Source organism: Lonchura striata, chromosome 1, assembly GCF_046129695.1.
Source record: "Lonchura striata isolate bLonStr1 chromosome 1, bLonStr1.mat, whole genome shotgun sequence".
In the NCBI taxonomy this organism is placed as follows: Eukaryota; Metazoa; Chordata; class Aves; order Passeriformes; family Estrildidae; genus Lonchura; species Lonchura striata.
Genome location: NC_134603.1, coordinates 137,889,484 through 137,911,282, shown reverse-complemented (window position 1 = coordinate 137,911,282; position 21,799 = coordinate 137,889,484). Strand labels below are relative to the sequence as shown.

The 21,799-nt window shown below is 36.4% G+C and overlaps 1 protein-coding gene across 1 annotated transcript in view; it reads right to left on the bottom strand.

Annotated features, from left to right (window-relative positions):
• Window positions 1–4,244: 4,244 nt before the first annotated feature.
• PLXDC2 (plexin domain containing 2) overlaps window positions 4,245–21,799 on the bottom strand; it is a 248,006-nt gene continuing 230,451 nt past the window's right edge. The window contains exons 13-14 of the mRNA XM_021530357.3: window positions 19,567–19,727; window positions 4,245–6,368 (exon numbers count right to left, since the gene is read on the bottom strand). Of these exons, the coding sequence (XP_021386032.2) occupies window positions 6,252–6,368; window positions 19,567–19,727 (278 nt within the window). The 3' untranslated portion in view covers window positions 4,245–6,251. The remainder of the gene's footprint in view (window positions 6,369–19,566; window positions 19,728–21,799) is intronic.

Here is a 21,799-nt window from a genome sequence, read left to right as displayed (position 1 = left end):
AATAGTCTTTTTGTTTTTTGAGTAAGAGCTACACCAAAGGAAATAATGCAAATTGCATGGGAAGAGTTTAATTAATATCCCTAAATACCATATTCCTGGAGACCACAGAAAGCATCTATATTAATTAATTGGGTAAAATGATCTGCTTAGTTATATGGATGTAATTAAGAGTAATGTCTTGAGGTCTGTCTTTTAAAGTCCTTTTGCTGCTTTAAAAAATATCTGGGATAAGTTTTTCATTGAAGAGACCAGAATTTTGTTTGACCAAAATGTCTAAGCAAAAAGTTTCCAAGAGATTCAGCATTTAGCTTCATGTGGACAGAATCCCATAAATAACAGGAAAATCTACCTTCAAATAGTTCTTTTAACCCAGAACACATATACAGAGGAAAAATCAAGTGGAGTTTTTTTTCAGGTAGAGGCTTATTTTGAGTGATACTAAAAGTGGTCATGATGACAAATAAGTCAGAGCTTAAAGGAGTAAAAGGAAGTGAAGTAGTGAGAATGTAAAGTCAGAGGTGAAGAACCAAAGGATAAAGGCAGGATATAGGTATTGAAAAATCTTGCAAGATAAAGAGAATTGTGTTAAAAGGTGTGGAATGTCCTGTGGAGTCATCATGAGACCCACTAAAATGAGCTGTTCACAAGGGAGCAACTATTCTGGTTGGGAAAGAACTGCATCAGGAGATGAGACTGTTCCTGTCAGAAATATATTTTATTCTACTTGGCTCAAGTGTTTTCTTTCCCATAAAAAATTAAAAAGTCAAGAAAATCACTTAAGATTTGACAATAAACTGAAGGACAGTTTTAAATTTATGATATTGTTTCAATCAAGTCCAATCAGCACACAGGCTTGTTTTATCCGTGCTCCAGCCATAGGGATACTGGCTGCTCTGATAAAATTAAATTGATTTGTTTCTCTCAGTTCTACACAAGCTACATCCTGCTTTGTCGTATTTGGCTTCTGATAAAACAGTACTGACTGTTCCACCTCGAAATGCTGCCTGTGGCTCAAGCCTTTTTTCCCTAAGGAGTGACATAAACCATCCATGAGATGAAATAAGGACTCATGTAGATTTAGACAGAAGCTATTGGTTCTGATGACTATTTTTTAGTTTAAAGTTATAGAGCTGGCATGAAGGAAGAACTCATGTGTTTTCACTCAGTGCCACTGGCACACAGTACCAATGCTTTTTAGGCTGTAAAAGGTTTCTTGCTGTACCTTTAGAGCATCTGGGAATACTGAAATTCCTTCCCTTCTGCATTTTCCCCTTCTTCTTCTCCTACTCCAAAAAAACAAGACTCAAACCCAATGTACCATTACATCCATAAAGAAATTAGTAGCAGGTACCAGTTCTTGAAATCTCTGTCTAAAACATGAGAATTAAGGTTAATGCTACCCTGTTGCATTAATCTCTGGAGTTTTGTAGGCTTCAAGCAGTTCTCTGCAAGAAGGCAGTGGCGTGTAAGGATTACACGTGTAAGGATTCCATTGGTCTTACTCTGAACAACAGTGCTTGCTGCTGGTCTTTCTCTTCACTGAAGGTTATAAATTCCCCTAAATCAAAACTGTTGATCTGAGCCAAATTTGTGATCTATTCCAGTTCTGTTCCCCATGGCTAATACTGTGGACTTTGTAAAGCTGAGATATCTTCTATGTGGATGTCAAATGTTGTCTTCATACAAAGCTTAATTGCTTAGCATCAGAAACTGATAACATGGCCATTACTTTCTCCACTGTATGCACTCAAAGTAAAAATTCCCTTTGATGATCTGTGAACTGGACCATGATACAACATGGGCTACTCTGAATGCTTTGGTCACCCACCTACTTTGTGAAAATCTGCCAGCTCCTGACAACTGCGTGTAAAATCTTGTTTAGAGATCCTATACAAATGAAATGATGTGTGTTACAATTTACAGTTTCTTTTGCTTACCCAAGAGGTTCTCTAATAGAATGTAGAAATATATTCTTGTTTTCCTTGGAACTCTTCACTTTACAGAAAAGAATATATCTTCCATGCTCAGTGGTAAACCAGCTCACCCCTTCCTTTTCCATTGCTTCCACATTTGAATGGCAAACTAATGGTGCAACTACTCAGCTGTCTCAGGTACTTGTGTAGTGAATTTTTTTGAACTCTGTTGAACATGAAATATGGTGATTTTTGCAAAGCTAAATATCCTGTTCAGCTTATGCAAATTTAATTTGGTTTCCACAGTTTCTCAAAATACAGTGATGCATTATCTTTTCTCCCAGAATTCCAGCACACACATTAGTTGTAAAATGAGCTGATCTGAAGCTAAATTATAACGTTGCATTGAAATAGGTTGTTACTTACAAGACATCTATATCATTTCCTGCAGAAACTGTAGAGGGCAATTATAAGAAAAAGAAGAACACTTTCATATGGTGTTCTGTGGAAAATTGACTCCCTTCACAGGAATGCTCAGAGCAGAAATAAATCAGGGTGTAGACATCTCTCAAGTATAATGCTGATGGGTATGGAAGAAAAGACCATGAAAAAAATGTTTTCTGAAAAGCCTTTGGATGGTATGCAACAAAATACAACAAAAGTTGAGCAAAGGGGAGAAAAATACAAAATAGGTGTTTCTTGTGAAAATCTGTGTTCTCTTATTCCAATACATCATGGGATGTATTGCAGAAAGCAAATAAATAATCACATCATTATAAGTATGCACATGTAAATTAAATTACAATTCCACTTCAGCAGTTCCACAATTTCTTAATATATGAATACAACTTTGGAAATGCTAGGGTCTTTTTTTCCAATAATTTCTGTGTGTGGTGATACCTATATATCAATCAATCACACACACACACACACACACACACACACACACACACACACACACACACACATTTATATGTATATCTGATTTAATGTTTCATCTCAATGAGATTTGAAAGCTACTTAGTAATATGTCTTGAGTCCTTAGAATTCAAATTTTCCTTTATCTCTGTGGAGGAGGAAGAGCTGAAGCAGAGCACTGAGAGTGTTAGGCATTATGGAACAGTTGATACTAAAATGGAAAATAATAAGAAAAAATGTGACAGATCTTGCAATAATTAAATAGTATTAGATAAATAAATTCATAGGGAAGTTTAAGAGTTAAAATAACTGTTTGGATAAATGACTCTGTAAACAAGCATTTTTCTGAGTAAGATTCAAATGAAGAACCACTGGGAATGCTAGTGAAACCACTGTTTCAGACATTTGGATGAAAATTTATGAATTGTTGGAAAACATTTCACCTGGATTTCTGAGAGAGGGCTATATGACATTTTTTTTGGTCTGGATCAGTTAAACCTGCTGCTTTATAAAAATATAAGAATAGGGTTCTCAGTTAATCTCAATATTTTATCAGACCTCTAGATTAATGTTTGTATAATTTTTAATGTGGCAATTTTAATTATTAAAAAATTAGAAAACCAGATGGAATTACAAAACAGCAACAGATTACTTAATTAACTTTTGCCTACTGGGATAAATAGAACATACCACAGAATATATCAGAGCAGACACCAATGAGACACTATACATCCATTAGTATGCAGGAGATTTTCTCTTCAGATAGCAGTTCTTATCAGACATAAGCATATGCCTATCAATCTTATTAAATAAACCCAGCAACACCTCATGTTATAATCCAGAGTATATAACATCATGGCAAAAATCTGAAGAAGTATTCTATGATGCTCCCTGCAGACCAGTGAAATCTCCCACCTAAGTACATGAGGGGGATAAAAATGAAACAAATAACTGCTATTATTTTATGAAGTAGTATAACGTAAGTTAGTCTGCAAATACTAACAAACATTCTTAAGCTGTGAAGGGGCCTTAAACTAAAAGTAATCAAAATATCATATTTTAAAACTGTTGACATATTTGTCTAATCATATCACAAATACTCTGTCAGCTCCAATGTGTGACACGTATCTGGGTAAAAATAGGAGTGAATAAAATGAAAAGCAGACCTGTAAACCCATAATAATATAAATCTTCTTTACTTATATGAAATATACTTTGAACTTATTGCAGTACTACGTGGATTTTTGCAAATTCTTAGTATAATTTGCAAAGATGTTCTCTGAAATAAAAATTATTTCAAACAGGATTCCAGAAGCTGTACAATTGCTTCTTTTGGAATGAACCCCAGCTGATACCTTCCAAGACTCCCAGAAAAATTGATGATAATTATTGCACACCAAATACATTCCTACATGATGTGCACTGATACCTTTTTATTTAATAAAAATGAGTGTCACCATATATATGTGCATACATTTGGTTATTGCTATCAGAGCCTGAAAATTTAAACCCAGCCTATTCGAAAAAGGGCTCAGCAGACCCACACAAATGGAAATGACTACTTGCCACAGGTTTTTAACCAGGCTTCAAGACAATGTGTTTGTTAGTACCTTCAGATTAATATCAGTTAGTTTTTGAACAGTTTCAATCTCATGCTAGATGATTCAAACCAGATGAAAATAAAAATGTGTTACCCAAAACAAAAGAATACAGAAAATACAGTATTGTAGTATTTACTGAACAAAATAACAAAAATCATGTTTGTTTGCTTTTTTTTTTTTCTTTAACAGCATTAAGTAATCAAATTTAGGCCATACAAGCATCAAGAAATGTAAGTAACTGTACTATTAAGGTGGTATCTACAACTTTTTTTAAACTGCTCAAAATCCAAAACCACAAATGTTGTATACCTCACTTAAAAATCATTCAAGTGCCTTGCACAGTATGTAAAAAAATTGATAGTAAATGACTGCTATGAAACATACATGCAGTACCTGAATTTTATGTTTCAATACCTCAGGCCCAGATCATCAAATCATTTAGGTTTCCACTCCTCAGGGAAGCTCTGAGTCTCCATGTATATTAACCCCTTCCCTGAAAGGAGTAACTGTTTTTGATGGTGTGAATTTATAGTGTTGTCTTTCCCTGTGCAGGGAGGGAAAGGGTCAATTTTATAGAAAGAATGGTTCCAATAGGCAGAAAGTTTATGGACTGCAACTACATGAACCACCTTCCCTACACAACATAAAAATATTCTAATATTAAGGATTATTTTACAACTCAGTGGAAATATGCAGTAATGCAATTCATTTCCTTTGTCTGGATGACAAAAATGCAGTCTTAACAGTCACAAGAACCTGCCTTGTGTTAGCTATAAAAAAAAATATATTTATATATATATTTATGCAACTACTATGTGCATTAAACAAAACCACTGTATGAATCAGCAGGGTTCAATAACACTTGTATCTGAATCTCTGGAAGGGGTGCATTGAAGTCTATGGTGCTTCTTTGTAAGGACTTACAATGAAATGGCAAAGAATAGAAACCCATTTATTTTAAATCTTAGTTTTCTTACCCCATTGCCTAAGAAATGGTCCATAAGCTCTCTGGCAGCTAAAAGGATCTGTTGCCTTTAATTCAACCTACTGTTGAGAAATGAAAAATACACCTTAATACAAATATGATAATTCATTTTTTAGTGAACACTGAAATCAAAGATCAGCCAAACGTCATTGTGAACTCCCATGAAATAATTCCACCATCATGAAAATTCTCTGTTGTCTTCAGTTTTTACCAATCTGCATATCATGAGTTGTTTAGCAGCCTAGTAATCAGCAACGTACAAGAAACATTGTATTATTCCTGGAAAGCATTTACATTGTGACTCACTCAGGTTGGCAGGTCAATTTAGAATTGAAAAATGTATTTCACATCTGTTTATATAAGTGTTGGAAAATTCCTTTTCTTCTTTACCTGTCTTAAGATACTTTTCTCAGTCACACTGTGATCAATGCCCTTTGCACTGAAATGGTATAGATTTTTTCCTCAATCTTTGAGATAATAGAGAAGAAGACTTGAACCAAAGGGCAACACCCTTGTGCACCAAAGCTTTATTATATTTCTGATTACTGTGCATCCCCACACCTAAAGCAATTAACATGGCACTTGTGCCATAGTTCTGATACTGTAGGTGTCCACTGACAAGTGTTCTGCATGAACCATTGTGTCTCAGTCCACTAACAAAAACTACTGTGCAGTAGTAATCTGGTATCTCAGATAGTTTTTCTTCTTGGACAAAGTTTATCCAGAATCTTCTTTCTATCAGGCTACAGCAGCTTAGGGCTCCTTTTCTTTAAAGAGAGGCAAAATGAATGTCTTACACCTGTAGGCCAGTACTGGTGTTCTGTCCCAGAAATTTTAGCACTGCTCTGATACGATGAACCCTTCTTTTTCTCCCACTGGTTCCACCTCAGCATAGGCAGGATGTCCAGAGCCTCTTCTGAATTTCATTGCTGGCCATCTGCTTGGACGTCGCTACAAGAGTAATAATAAAATAAACTTTTATGAAGGGTACTACAATAAATTGTTAATAAAAAGATCTAACAATATCCTGCAATTTTGACCTGTCATACTAAACCACACCCCCTGTAGTTATTACAGGAATAGAAAGGCACACTTCAGCAGCAGCAAAAGTCAGAGGAAATAATACCTCTTTTTAAATTTATAAGGGATGACTGTTCTCAAACACATAAACAATTACCACTACTCTTAGCAATGAAGAGGATGAAATAGCTCCTGTCTAAAATGGTTGATTATTGGATTTGTCACATAAAGAACTGGTGCTCCACTAACCTCTAACAATCTGTCCAATACCCTTCCTTTCTAGTTCTGCATAGGAATTTTCTAATATACTCTATGCTATGGGAAAATATGTGGCAGAGATTACAGGAACTTTAATAAAAAAATATTTAGGATAAAATTCTGGCATGCTTATGCAGGACTCTCAAAATAATGACTTCCTATTTCAAGTGCCATAATTTCTACTTGAGTAGTTTACTTTGATGGTTCAAATAGAAGCAATGTTTTAATTTAAACTCTTAAGAACTTTGGGTACAAGATCCTTAAGAAGTCCTAACCAGTTGCCACTAGTATCTTGGGTGCCTGCTTTAAAAACAGTTAATAAACAGAGAAAGTAAACAGTTATTTTATAGGGCAGATAAAACAGTTCCTGTATTATTATGATATCTCTAGGCAGGAAAAGTGCTTTAAACAATCTTTATTCTCAAATGAATTAATGTCAGGTAAGGCTCAGATTTTGGGTGACCACTCTGAGGAAAATAGGGAAACTCCTTCATAGAGTCAGTGAGAAGAAAAATCTTTCCTAATAAGATTTTTCCCTATTGAAAATTTTATCTTCTAAATATACTGATTTATTTCTATTTACTGACAAGAGTTAAAATCTGCTTGGAAGGAGGGCTAGAATATACAACAACTTATATAGAAACATTGCAGGAAAATGAGAGGAGAATCAATGAAAACAAGTTACAGCCTATATTTTCATTGACAGCTCAAAAGTGAAATAATTTTACTTTATGATCTTTATTCTGAATATAAACACTGCATTTGATTTTCTGTATCTGTAATACCCCATTTTTATTTCCTTTCAGTCACAAAGGAGACTTCATGCTGCTGAGGGGTGTTGTTGGTGGCTGTAGCATAGCCACAGCCATGTTGTTTTGCTGGGACTCATGGCACTGTTGGGCAGGACTCACTAAAGGAATCTTGAAGTGTCAGTGGATCTTGTTCCCAACAAACCACACAGTTGACTGCAGGTTCAGCACAAAGTCTTCCTCAGTGACCATTTTCAGGAAGATACCTCATAAAAGCAACTGCTTCCTTTTCCTCTCGTTGCACTGTCAAGTTACTTTTGAGGCATTCAGAGTTAAATTCTGTTTGGCAGGCAATTTAAAATACCAGACTTTTCAGTGCAGCACCTTCCTACAAAATAGAACATTGTCTTCTTTAATGGATGTCTCTTCCTAGCCAGAAAACTTAGTCTATTCAAAACTTGGAGAGTTTTTTCTACCCAAGCTTGATTCTATGTGTTTCCAAAATTAAGAAGGACAGTGTGGTTACTGCTAAAGAAAAAGGGTCATATTTTGTTCTCAGGCTCACTAAAGTAAATCAAGAATAATGCAATCAAATGTAAAGGGTTTATTTCAGATTTACACTGGTACAAATGAGAAAGCAATTTGCTGGAGAGGTCTCTAATGAAAAGGGAAAAGGAAAAGCCACTGGAAAACTAGCAGGAAAGAATAACTGGAAACAGTATCAAATGGTGACTCTAAGGATGAGCTGGGTTTTAATATGCTAAGTTGCTTCCCAATTTAATTTTAAGGTGTACCTATGATTACTTACTACTTCATTGCTACATTGATGATAGATACTAAATTTACCATTTTGTACTACTCTTTCTAATTGGCTTTCCAGATGATTAGTTATGGAACAGATGTGTATCAATTTTAATGATACAAGCCATAAGACATAAATATGAGTTGTTTTTCCAGAAATAAAGCAAAAGACTTGAAGGTCATCTCCTAATATTGCAGTTACAGTTTTCTGTGGTTTCTTGTCACGTCTGAGGTGAGATTTTCCTTTTATAGTGATTGTTTAATTTCAGCTTCATTATGTGCGTGTTGACAGTTTTAAAAGAGAGCAGTGACAAACTATCAATTCATTACCTTACGTAACCTCTTGAAAGTTGTAAAAATACTTCAGCTTTAACTGAAAAAAACTAAAGTAAGTTGATAGCTATTGGGAGATACAAAGTTCCTTAATTTACTGAAGCAGCTCAGGAAATACTTAATGTACTCCTCCTATTTTTTCTCTGGGAAGACTATTTAAAAAACAGAAAAAAACCCTACCCCCAAACAAACCAACCAAACAAAACACACCAAAAAACCCCACCAAACCCAAACCCAAAGCAAACTGGGTACCTAATTAAATAATTATCAATTTTATTAGGCAAAAATAGGTTTTTTCCTCTGGAATCAGAACACATAAAGGAAATCCTCTGAGCTGTGGCTGGAGAGTTGTAACTCCTTCCTTTCAGGGTATTAAAAAGCAGGAAAACAGGACTAGCATTTTTTTTTTTTCATATTTTGAAGCTTCCTTGAGTTCACTATTTTAAGCAATGAAGTTGAGAGAAAAGCACTTGTGACCCCACATGACCAGGATGCAGAAGAAATATGTTGAGATGCATGAAAGTAATTTATGGTATGTATTAAAAAAGTTAATTCCTATTGAAGATCAGTAAGATAAAAGGAAAAAAAATCCAGCGGTTGGATAACCCATGGAAAGTGAGGTCTACCTTTCATGTTTCCTACATTATGTCTGTCTACACCACTGCTGGTGTCTGTGCAGGATGTTTGACTTCCTGCAGCAATACAAAGACTAAAATAAGTATATTTATATCCATGTTGCAGAAGAGACAGAATTTATACCATTTTTCTTCTGTGGGAAAATCAGAGGGGATTCCACTTATTAAAACTAAAGGGTAGAAACTGAAATAACTTCTCACTCTGGTTGCAAGAAAAGATTTCCAAGTATATTCTTCTTTTTGATCAGTTTCTTCTTTTGACATCTTTGAATAGCAGGGATTATATAGGGCCCCACTTATCCATGAAAATAATATGATCTCATTTAGACATGTTAAAAAAAAGGGTTTGATACATATCTGTGTGCAGTTAATTGAATATAGTCTAAATAAAACTCAGTTGTTATGATCTGAACATGGTTTCCATTGTTAACAGTTGATGATTTTTTTAGGGTTGCTAGCTGTAGACCATCTTATTTCCTGCTGAACAGTAACCAGTACTACAAGATCAGTTACAGGAGGATGGACAGTTGTGGACAGTTGTGTTGAAATACCTGTGTCTGAAGACTGATGCCCTGCTTCTGAGAGTTTTTGGTGCTGATATTATTTCTAAAATGTATGCAATTTAACATTTCTCTTCTAAGATGGTAATTTAGCAAAAGCAATTGTAATAATATATATTTTGTTAGCTGCAGCAATTTTAAGCTTTTACATTTCCTTTCATACATCTGTGTGAAAACAAGTTACTACCAGTGATGGACCAAAGAAACTTGGCAACAGGTATTACATATTTGATATTCTTGAATCCTAGCCTCTATTATCACCATCCCATCCTCAGTCTATATTTCCCTGAATACACAAAAATGGAATGAGAACAATTCTGTACAGATCTGCAATGTCAGAAGAGCAGTAAAGGAAAACAGTAATGAAATATTTGCCCCTCTGTCATCTCAACCCTGGCACACACATTTTGTTCTGAAAGATTTCTAAAACAGTCAAAAGTTTCTTTGTATATTTCAACCAGCATAAAATCCAAGAGTGCTTGTGCATGCATCAGCTCTTCATTCCTGAGTATACTGAGTATACAGAATATAAATACTTGACATAACATGAAAAGGTCAATCTTTCAAAGTCTTGACTCTCCAGAGCTCCCTAGTAAACTTGATTTAGCACTGAACTAGACAAAAGCTGAAGTTATTGACTACCTTTTAGACTGAATGGTCTGGCACAACTTTGTCCCCTCTATGTATTGATTTTTTTTCTATATTTCAATCTTTCAAACTTCCAGAGGACTGGTTCACTGTGTTTACTGAAGGGCTGCATCTTACATTTCCACCAATGTCAATTTCTTTGTCTAATTCAGAAGTATAGCCACATTGAAATCTATTAAAAGCTGTATTCTTTAACCACACTTGGTCAAGAAGGCCTACTTAACCCTGATGATTTGGAAATATGCAAATATGGAGTTATCAAAATTCTGGATTTACTGTCAAAACTTCAGAAAAACTGTTATGATTTACTAAAATAGATTAAGAAAAAGGGAACAAAACTAAGGTGTTACTAAATGAATAAATGTGCATTTGATATTATTCAAAACTCATTAGTCCAAGTACTTGTCCAGCATTAATCTGCCTCAATAGTCAGGGGCTTTGGTTTCTTGTGAGAAGATCTTTCTGTTAACAATTGCCTTGACCATAAAATGTATTTTTGTGCTTAAAGTTATCTGAAATTTGTGCATTAGTCTTTAATGTCTTCTAGAAATACTCAATTTCTTTGACAAATCACAGTTAGAAGTGGATGAGGCTACAAATATCTGAAACTATATTTCTGATATATATTCCCAGGAATAAGAAAAAAACAATTGCCTGATACCATGTTAAATTCTATTTTGAAGAAACTGTTCTCAAACAAGGATTGCTTCTGACTTAAGATTTAGTAGAGCCATTTTCAGGCTTCATTTATTTTTCTTTTTGATAGAAGGACTTGTTTAACGTATCTTTTTGTGATTTAAACCATCTCTATAACCTTTTTTGCAGTCTTGTGTTCAACTGAGGAGCTGGCTGCTGAAGGACGAGAAACAGAATACCTCTTTCCTCTACACCTTTGACTTTTATTGTCAGTGTTGATTATTTATTTTAGTGCTTCTCCCTGGTGGTCGATTTAGGTTTCCCTTGCTGGACTGATGGTTCCTGCTGAGCTGGATAAGCTTTGGAAAAATAACTTTACTATCAGTACTAGGCAATGACAGTGAGATCAATAACAATACTCCAAATGCCAGGATACTGCAGGACTTTGAAAGAACAGAAGAATGATACCTGTTCTTTTCTCTTTAATCATCATCTTAATGAAACCCAATTCAGCCTGAACATCTGTACAAAAGCTACTTGATGACCATGTTAAGCCTATTTTAAACTAAAAGCATTATCTCCTATAAAAAACAATGGCCCATATCCCAGAAGAAAACAGCAAAGCTGTGTGTGCTCCATCAGCTGGCTTAGCTGAGGATCTCATTCTTTTTACAAAAACCCTTCTTTTTCTTTAAATCTGTTTCCTATTTACTTTTTGTTTGTTTGAAGACAAACACTGCATTTGTGACATTAATGCAGAAACCTAGAAATGGTACATGGAAAACATGGCTGGATGTTAAATCTGGCTCTTATTTGTGGTGTGCTGTTACAAGCAGAGAAGTAAAATGGTGACCCAGAAATGACCATTTATTTTCTGAGTTCTGAAATACCAAGAACTCTAGCATTTTTAACTATTTTCTCATATTATTTTCTTCCACTAAGCAGACAGGGGGATGAGCAGAAGTTTAAAATCTGAAGAAAATCTACTGCTAGATGTGCATGCCAGTGAATGCTTTCAGATACAATCCCCTATACAGCCCATCATTAAAAAAAACCCCAATAATAAGTTATTTCTCAGACCACCCCAGCTAGGGCTCAGTATCTAGAAATCATCCTCAGTTCATGCTAAGAGTCTACATACTGTCAGCTTGAAGTGAGGCAGAGTTAAATGACAGGAATGCAGATTCTTTCATGCTGGTAGGTCTTTATGCTAAAAATCAGTCCCAACCTTATTTAATTTACTAGCAAATACATAATTTAAGTTAAATCAAGGACATAAGTTGAATCAAGAGGAGTCAAAGTGCATTCTCCATGCTCTGATCACACACAATTATGTATTTGCTGAAGATCTGCAGCCGTTTCTTCCTCCCTCCTTGTCTTTTTCCTGAAGGTCACTCCCTGGCTCGATAGCACCAGTTCAACTCTCTGTGTGGCCACTTAAACAGATTCCTGAAATTAGCCATATTAAACAATAAATAAACAAACAACAAAAAAAGACATAGGTATGTATATGTGTGTGATGTAAGTGTACACGTATGTTTCTAAGCAGCTGAACCGGCAAAATAAAGCTCTGACATACCTCCAAGGAGGCTGGGAACATGAAGGCAAAAGGTGTGACCTTCAAAATAGGATCTTAACTTAAAAGAATGTTAATTTTTAACCACAAACACACACACTGCTCTTCAGTGTGTGACATATTAACTACTAGTAATACATACACAGCCACTAATACATAAGCTCTGAATTCATTCATATTCTTACAGCTTTGAAGTTATTAACATTAACATATGTTAATAACTTTTGTAACTATAAGGTGAATAGAAGAGAAAGGCTCTTTTGCCTGAGGTTAAGAAGTCCTAATTTGAAATAATGTCATTATAGACTCCTTAAAATTCTTTGTCCCCAGAGAATCGCCAAAGTAAAATGTCATTAATCTCTTGTCAAGCCTCCTGTAGACATGCTTGGCAATGTATTGTTGTGTCCATCTGGGAAGAGACATCCCAGTGTTTCAGTCCTTACATTCATATCACAGAATCACAGAATCTGCTGAGTTGGAAGGGACTCACAAGGGCCCTTGGGTCCCAGTGCTGCACAGCATCATCCCCAGGAGTCCCCTGTGAGTATTGCCAAATTCTCCCTGGGCTCTGTCTGGCTTGCTGCTGTGACCACTTCCCTGGGGAGCTGTTCCAGTGCTCAGCCACCCTCTGGGGGAAGAACCTCTTCCAACCTAAACCTCACCTGGCACAACCTCAGGCCATTCCCTCAGGTTCTGTCACTGTCACCACAGAGAAGAGATCAGTGCCTGACCCTCCTCTTCCCCTCATGAGGAAGTTGTGGACTCCAATGAGGTCTCCCCTCAGTCTCCTCCAGGCTGAACAGATCAAGTGGCCTCAGCCATCATCTTTGTTGCCCTCCTTTGGACTCTAATAAATATTTTTATTACATTTTGGCACCCAAAACTGCCCCCAGCACTCGAGCTGAGGCTGTCCCAGTGCAGAACAGAGCAGGACAATCCCTCCCTTGCCCAGCTGGCCAAGCTGTACCTGATGCCCCCCAGGACAGGGTTGGCCCTCCTGGCTGCCAGGGCACTGCTGGTTCAGGTTCAACTTTCTATGGAGCATCATCCAGCTCTTTGACAATTCCTGCATGAATCCAACCAGGCCCTGCAGATCTGTAGGGATCAAGCTGGAGCAGCAGATCCTGCACAATTTCAGGGTTGACTGGGAGTGGATCACTCTTGTAGTCATGGTCCTCCAGCTCAGGGCACCCTTGGTCCATCATCTTTGTTGAAGGCAGAGGCAAAGAATGTGTTGAACACCTCTGCCTTGTCTCTGTCTGTGTTTGTGAGGAGACCATCCTCATCCTGTAATTGGACAATGTTGTTTTTACACTGCTTAATATTAACATATTTGAAAAAACTCTTTTTATTGTCCCCCACAACTCTGCCATGCTGAGCTTTGGACACATGAATTTTCTCCCTACAGCAGCCAGCAGAGACTCTGTGTTTTTCCCACGTCACCTGACCTGGCTTCCACTGGGCATATATCTTCCTTTTCCTCCTTATTTTTAAGAGAAGATTCCTGCTCAACCAAGATGACCTTCGCCTCACTTGCTTGACTTCTGACATTTGGGAGTTGCCTGAGCACTTAGGAGGTGATGTTTAAAAAGAGACCAGTGCTGATGGACCCCAGCACCTGCAAAAACTTTTTCCCCAAGGTATCTTACTCACTAATTCCCTGAGCAGCCTGAGGTCTGCTCTCCTCAGGTCCATAGTCAAGGTTTTTGCATTTTTCTGTTCTGTTCTCTATTCTGTTAACAGAGATTTCAAACTCAATCACTTTGTGGTCATTGTGGCCAAGATGGCTTCCAATCTCCACTTGCTCACAAGATCCACCCTGTTGACAAGGAGTAGATCAAGGAGTAGATCAAGATCAACATCTTTCCAAGCCTGTTCTGTAAAGTTGTCATTCAGGTTTTTAGGGAACTTCTGGCCCGGGTTGTACCAGCTGTGTGATGTTCCCAGTAAGTTTCTGGCAAGTTGAAGTGTCCCATAAGGACAAAGGCAGTTGACTTGGAAGAGTCTCTTTGTTCCTCAAAGAACAATTCATCATTGTCTTGTCCCAAAGGTCTGTAGTGGACTCCCACGATGGCATCTGCATTATTTGTTGGTCCCTTGATTCTTATGGGCTCTCACCTGTGCCACTGCCAGCTGTGAGCTCCATACATTCTACCCCTTCTATCGCACACAGTGCCACCCCTCCACCTCTCCTGCCCTGCCTGTCCCTCCTGAAGAGCCTGTAACCATCCAACAGGGCACTCCAGGCACAGGACCCATCCCACCGGCTTTCACTTCCTTAGCTGTGGACAGATCATATTGCCTTTGATCTCCAAAGCAGAACACTGTGATGACAACTGAGGTAAATTTCAAGCCTCAAAAGGACTTTGGATCACAATTTAAGAAAGGAAGAAAGAGAATAAAATCACAAAGTCTGCAAGTGAAAACTTCTTGCATTATGCAGCCCTTCTGTCCACAGATAACTGCATGCAAACATGCAAAAGACAACTGAATAAATGTAGTCAGACTTATACCTCATTTTTCAGTTTGCTAAATGTTTCCTTGACATTAATTGCTCTTAACAGCCATGTTCAAACACACATCTAAATAATTAGAGATTAAAAATACAGGGAAAAGAAAGAATGTGAGGGGAAAAGAAGGGAAGAATTAGCATATAAAACTAAAGCTTCAATTTAGCCCATAGGTCATTGAAATCTGAGCAAATCTGGCTCAGCTGGGAATTTCTTTACTCCTCTTTACATTGAGCTCTGGACCTCTAGATAGCATATGCTGTGACTTATATCACAGGTATGCAATCCATGACATCAAGGACCTCATGATTGGCTTATTGGCTATCAAATCTCACATCCTGTATACAAGTGTACTACATAAATTAGTAAATCAATCAATCAATCCATTAATCACTTAATTGTGCTATAGCTAGTGTGCAGTGCTGTATGTCATAGATAGATTTCTAACATAAACTTTGTCGAGAAAGTCATGAAGAGCATATTTGACATGTATCCTACTTTACAAAAATCAGTCCAAATCAGCTCAAAGTATAATCAAGAGCACAGGATTCCTCAAGGTAAGAGTATGTAATGCAATTAAAGAGAGGAAACCATTGGCAACTAAATAAAATTTAGTGGAGAGGAAATACTGCAAGGTAACGATAAGTAAATAAGAAACCAAGGCATGCAACATCTCTTCTGTCACTCTTCAGGCTAATCTTTTGTCAATATTTACTCTTAGCTCTTAGGAAGGGCTTGCATTCATTGGAACTTTGACTTAAGCTCCCTTGACTTTAAAAGCTGATAATTCATTCAGTCTTTGGGCCACCAGAGAAGTGTCCAACTTCAACAATGAAACACATCTTACATAATGTAGAGTCTGGAAGAAATAGGAAAACTGCATTTTGATTTGAGTCTTCTATACACATCATGAAAAGTAGAATATTTTTGAAAATGCATTGAATTATTTGGATGGTATTTTAAAATTGTGCACTACCATAGGCAAATTGAATGTCACTTTAAGACTTCTCACACTCTTTGTTCAAAATAGCTTTTTTTATTCCTGGTGGGGCTGCTTATGTGTGTTCGGCTCAACAGGCATGAATAAAACCCCCTAGGGAATCATTTTCTTCAGACTTAAAAGGTAAAATAAAGTAATAGAATAATGTTCCTGTGTTCTATAGCTTTTGTAATAAATGGTATTTTTCTTGGCTTTTGTGTATTGTTTATTTAAACCAACTATCCTGCACTCAGGATATCATTTAATGGTGTTCAGAGGTGCCACAAGAGATTGCCTTTATCAGTGCAAGGGTAAACAGCACAAAGTGTGGGTGTATTTATTCTTATCTGGGAGAGCTTACTTCATGACAAACATGAGTTGGATTTGAGATGAGCTTTGTGAGAACCTGAGTGAGGAGGTAAGTGAATATTGGGTGATATCTGCAGAGAGCACAAGGAAGAAAGAGACTTAAAGCCTCAGATACAGGATCAGTTTATTACACTGTTCTTTACTCAATAGCCACTCATGACTATAAAACTAATCTACTAAAAATTCTTTACACAGCCCTAAACCTAAAAAAACCCAACAAAATCTATTTGAAAATGGCATTTTACCTACCAAGTAGTGACAGTATCTTCAATGTAAAAAGAAGTTTCTCTATTAATTATATTAGAGATTTTAATGAGTGCTATGTTTGATGTCTATATGGATGCCTCCATCAAGTAACTTCTTTAAAAGTAAACACAAATGTGCCAGGTTCCTGTTCCTTCTTTTGGCCAGCCTTAGAGTTATATTAATTACTAATGATAGATAAACTGATGTGGATCTTGATTTGGCTTGAAGACTTGATGGCAGACTAAAGTGTACTTGTAATTTTTTAGACATCTGCAGGAGGGAGATGCCTGTCCATCTGTCACATCTGGTTTTAACTGTGCAATGCGCTTATGAATCAAGAGACTCATAGGAAACAGTATTATTTTCTGAAATATTTATGTGCTTGTTTTTATTTCATGACCAAGCCCATGGCAAACCTCTTGAGCTCTTCCTAGATTGGCAACATCATATCCATATTTCCTTCATTTCCCATAAATAATGTAGTTTGTCTCCTGTGCTTTGTGGGCTATCATGTTATCTGTAACAGTTTACTCAAATATTTTTCAATTGCACAAAAGTAATAAAGAATTATTTCTTGTAACACTGACCTATTAACACCAGTTTTGCCTGATTATTTTTTGAACTTCATTTTCAAAGGGCAAGTTTGAGAAGATATTTTCTTCTTTGCATTGGAAACATGTAAATGATATGGATTAAATGAATACACGAATATTACTTTATACTTATTATTTTTTTAATTGATCAAACAACTTTTTTGTTTGAAAATTTAATTATTAAACTTATTAAAAGCAAATTGATTTCTAGAATGGATTACCTTGTTCTTTTGACTTATGATACCAAAAATGGTTTAAAGTTTTGAAAATTGTGTAAGCATTCTGAAGTACGGTCATCCCCTATTTAATCATTTGTGATTTTCCCACTACATCAGTATTTTCACCACTCACAGGGAAAGGCCACCCCTTCATCACTAGTACTTTTTACAATTCTTGCTAATGCTGACCCTTCACAAGTACCACAATTATCCTAGTAACCAAAGGAGAATGTAGGTTATACCCTGTTTTGAATAAATTTTATTTTGACTTCTCCTTTATTTTATACAGAAAGATGATGTTTTTCTATTTATTATAAAGGAATTGCTTACTGAAAGACATGTTAGCTGTGACTAATATAGATTAATAGATTGATTAATGGCACCTAAGGATTAGATACAGTGGAATGAGTCTAACAACACTGAATAAGATACCTCTGTTTGCATGATGAGTATGATATCAATGAAAGAAATAAATTAACATGCCCTTACTACGTTTAAAACAGATAAACAAACAAAAAATGTGCATTGTAATTTGGAATTCTTCTCTTGTTAAAAAGTAGTGTTGCCATTTACTTAGCCTTTTCTATCACACCATGACAGATAAGAAATTTGCTTTTAGTAGAGTGAAATAATAGAAATTCTATCCATATAAATTTAATTAGTGTGTGAAAAAAAGAAAGGGACAAAACCTTCTCTTTCATACAACAACTTCAGTGGAATTCTGTTTGTCTATATCAACAGTGAACTGGCTTGAAATGTTGCATAAACATGAGAAAAAACTATGTGTTATATGGATTCTGCACAGTTACGTTACTAGAACAGGAATACTGATAAACAGTTCATTCTGATTTCTGTCACTACTATTCTATCTAGGAAGAATATTTATTATAATATGATGTTAAAGATGAATCATTCTGTTCATGTTCATGTCTCACTTCAATTCTCATTGCTGTCACTAAGGATAAATGTCTACATCTTCCTGGTCCAGGCTTTTACCTAAGCAATCCCTAACGTATGTCCCTAGTGACACTTCCAGTGGTTTTGCATCTTCACTGTTGTCCAATAGTAAGTGACTGTGCTCTTCATAGTAAGGGAATACCACAAGCAGGGTTATGTACAGTTATCTCTTTCTTTCATGTTCAGCAATTCTATACTTATCACAAGGCAGAGGAATGTTGCTGAGTTAAAAAAAAAAAAAAAAGAAACCACAAGGAGGTGTAGGTATTCATGGGCTTTTGTGGACACAAAAGCCTATGGAGAATTTTCCTTTCTCATATTTTTTTGTCTATAGCGGAACTGAACTGACTAAATGTCAGCATCTGCAATGTAGGTATCTGCACCTAAGGTAGCTGTCTGTATTTGAGGGAGAAAAATGTCAATTTATCTAATCCTGAAGGGGATGTCTCAAATAGGTAGGATGAATCATGGTCTAAAAGAGTCTGTTTCTCTCTACACTAATAGAAAGAGCAGAAGAAATGACAGATGTTAAAAATTAGGTGAAAATAATATTTTCCACACTCTAGACAAAGTGTAAAACGATTCATTTAAATGATATAAGGAAAAGCTAATACAATTTTCCAGCTAAAAACTTACTAGAAGTCAGCTCTTCTGTAGAATTAAGAATGAATACATTTTTCTTCCTCCCATAGGAAAATTATAGGAAAATTATATGTCCTAAAATAAAATGATAGTGCACAGAAAGGCAATGGAAAAATGCTGTTGTGGGGAAAATGAAGGACAGGAAAGAGAAGTAGTGTGGTATCTGACATATATCTCTTAGATATATGTCCTGTCTACAAGCAAAAGAAGTAATAGCAATGGTAGCTAAAGGAGTGGAGTGACAAACGTGCTAAGAACAAAACAATATCCCCTGCTAGGAGAGCTCCTTTTCTTCAAAGATTACACTATGAACACAAAGACGCTTTTTGATTCAGTTAAGAAAGATCTATTTTGGAGACTCCAAAAACCTTAGCCAAGAGACAGGACTAGTGACAAAGTGTTGCTCTTGTCTTACTTACCTCTATGAAGAAGAGACTAGCTGCTGACATTGGATGATGGTACATGTAGACAGTCACGAGGATGGCTGCAGCCACAACGAGGACCAGGACTAGAATGCCGACAATTAACCCAGCATGAAGCGTTCCACCTTTCTTCTCTGCTGCACTGTCATCTGTTGAAGCTGCACAAAGAGCACACTTCTTAGCACAGTAATTTATGCCTTACCCATTCCATTACACAGACAGCAACTGAGCATTTGCTTTTTCTGTGTTACATGTACCTCATTTTCTACAGCCCAAGTTGGAAAAAAATATTAGATGTCTCTTTTCTACAACCGGGTATTCTCATAATCTTAATTAAGAGATTTTCAAACATATTACTGATTCAAATTCAATAAATGATATTAACATCCTTTCTTTTGAACTTAAAATAGACAGTCTGAATTTCCTAATTGCCTTTATAATAAATTTTGCTTTGATTTTCTTATAAGATTGTTGCAATTGTCCCACAGAGAAAAAAGTACTAATTGAATACATTTTTAACATTTTACTTTTCTTTATATATTCCAGTTGAGACATGCCACAAACCCTTGTGAGGTCTAGGTATTAAACACATTCTGAAAGCCTTATTCATTAGTTTGTAGAAGAGTTTGGAACTGCTCTTTGCAACTGAATCAGACAGCCAAAAGTGCAAAAGATGGATGACAATATACTGCAATATTTTGGTCTTGGTCTGAATGGAACACTTTTCATACCAAAGTATTGCAGAAGACCATTCATTTACTAAACTTGATACCAAGCAGCCACTCATGTTATGCTACTGTCATGATAAAAGAGGATTGTCTGTGTCACAAGTAACTTGTCAGCAGTGCTTCTAAAATAAGTGACTGAAAGCCTTTCAACAACAGTGTAACCTTTGGAGGAAAAGTTTCTCAATATATCAAACCAACACCTATAGAACTGGTTTTTCTTCATAATACTGTTGCATATAAGAATTGCTGTTTTGCCCACTTCTGCAGGCGAAAGAGCCATTTATAAGTCCTAGGTTTAAAAAACACCAGTAAAGCTCTGGTAATTTGACTTCACAAACTTCCATCATTCTCTGAAATGTTCTTCCCCCAGAGGGTTCCTGGGCACCTCAGGGAGGTGGTCACAGCACCAAGCCTGACAGAGTACAAGAAGCGTTTGGACAATGCTCTTGGGCACATGGGGTGACTCTTGGGGGTGGTTCAGTGCAGGGTCAGGAGTTGGACTCTGTGATCTTTGTGGGTTTCTTCCAACTCTGCATATTCTGTGAGTTTGTGTGATATTCCCACTGCTTTCTGTTTTTTTGCAAATTCTTCTAATCACTTTCATGCGTTACTCCACACAACACCTGTCTGGTGTTGCTTATAAGAAATTTTCTTTCAGGTCCACTTTTAAATTTCCTCTCGCCATACTTCTATGGCAAGTGAACTATAATGAAAATCACTGATATCTGCAAGCATCCTTTTGGCTGTGCCATCCCCTTGAAATATTTGTTTGGTTGTCTTAGTGTGCTATATTTTCTGAGGTCAGGGACTCCCTTCGATTTGTTATTTGAAGACAGATATGTGTTATGAGTATCACTTCAAACAAATCCCTGTTATTAATAGGAACAACAACAACAATAGCAACATGGTCTTTTACCATTCATCTGATTGGAGTTGAACACTCCACACTAAAGTTAAAATCAAGAATTGGAAAAATATAGAAGAAAGGCATATTGATGCAGGTAGTGGTAAATATCTTGCATGAGGGGTAATAAAAGAAAAGAGGAACAGTTAATCTGAGTATTACAGCCTATACATCCATGTCTGGCAGCATGTTTCTCACCAGACTAAGGAAGGCTTCATGGCTTGTCACCCAGCAGATTGCACAGTGCCATTGGAACAAAAGGAAAATGAAGATACATTATCCTAGACAAGAATATACCTGAATATTATTCGATGTAATAGTTATGCATCTCTGGGGATAGAGAAGGGATTTGTGTACATATCCCTTTTGTCCATATTTCCTCAATCTTGATTCAGGACAGTCAAAACCCCACAGTGCTGCTCTGTTCTCTCCCCATAAAGTCAGCAACACTTTGTGAAGTAAGGAACTGAGTATCAGAATCAGAGGATAAAGAAAAAGATCCCATTAGATTGGGAAGCTAAACTAGCATGTGGAAAACATAAATGATATTAATTAAAAAAATACAAGCATGATACCCACTCTGGTACAGCCTAATCCT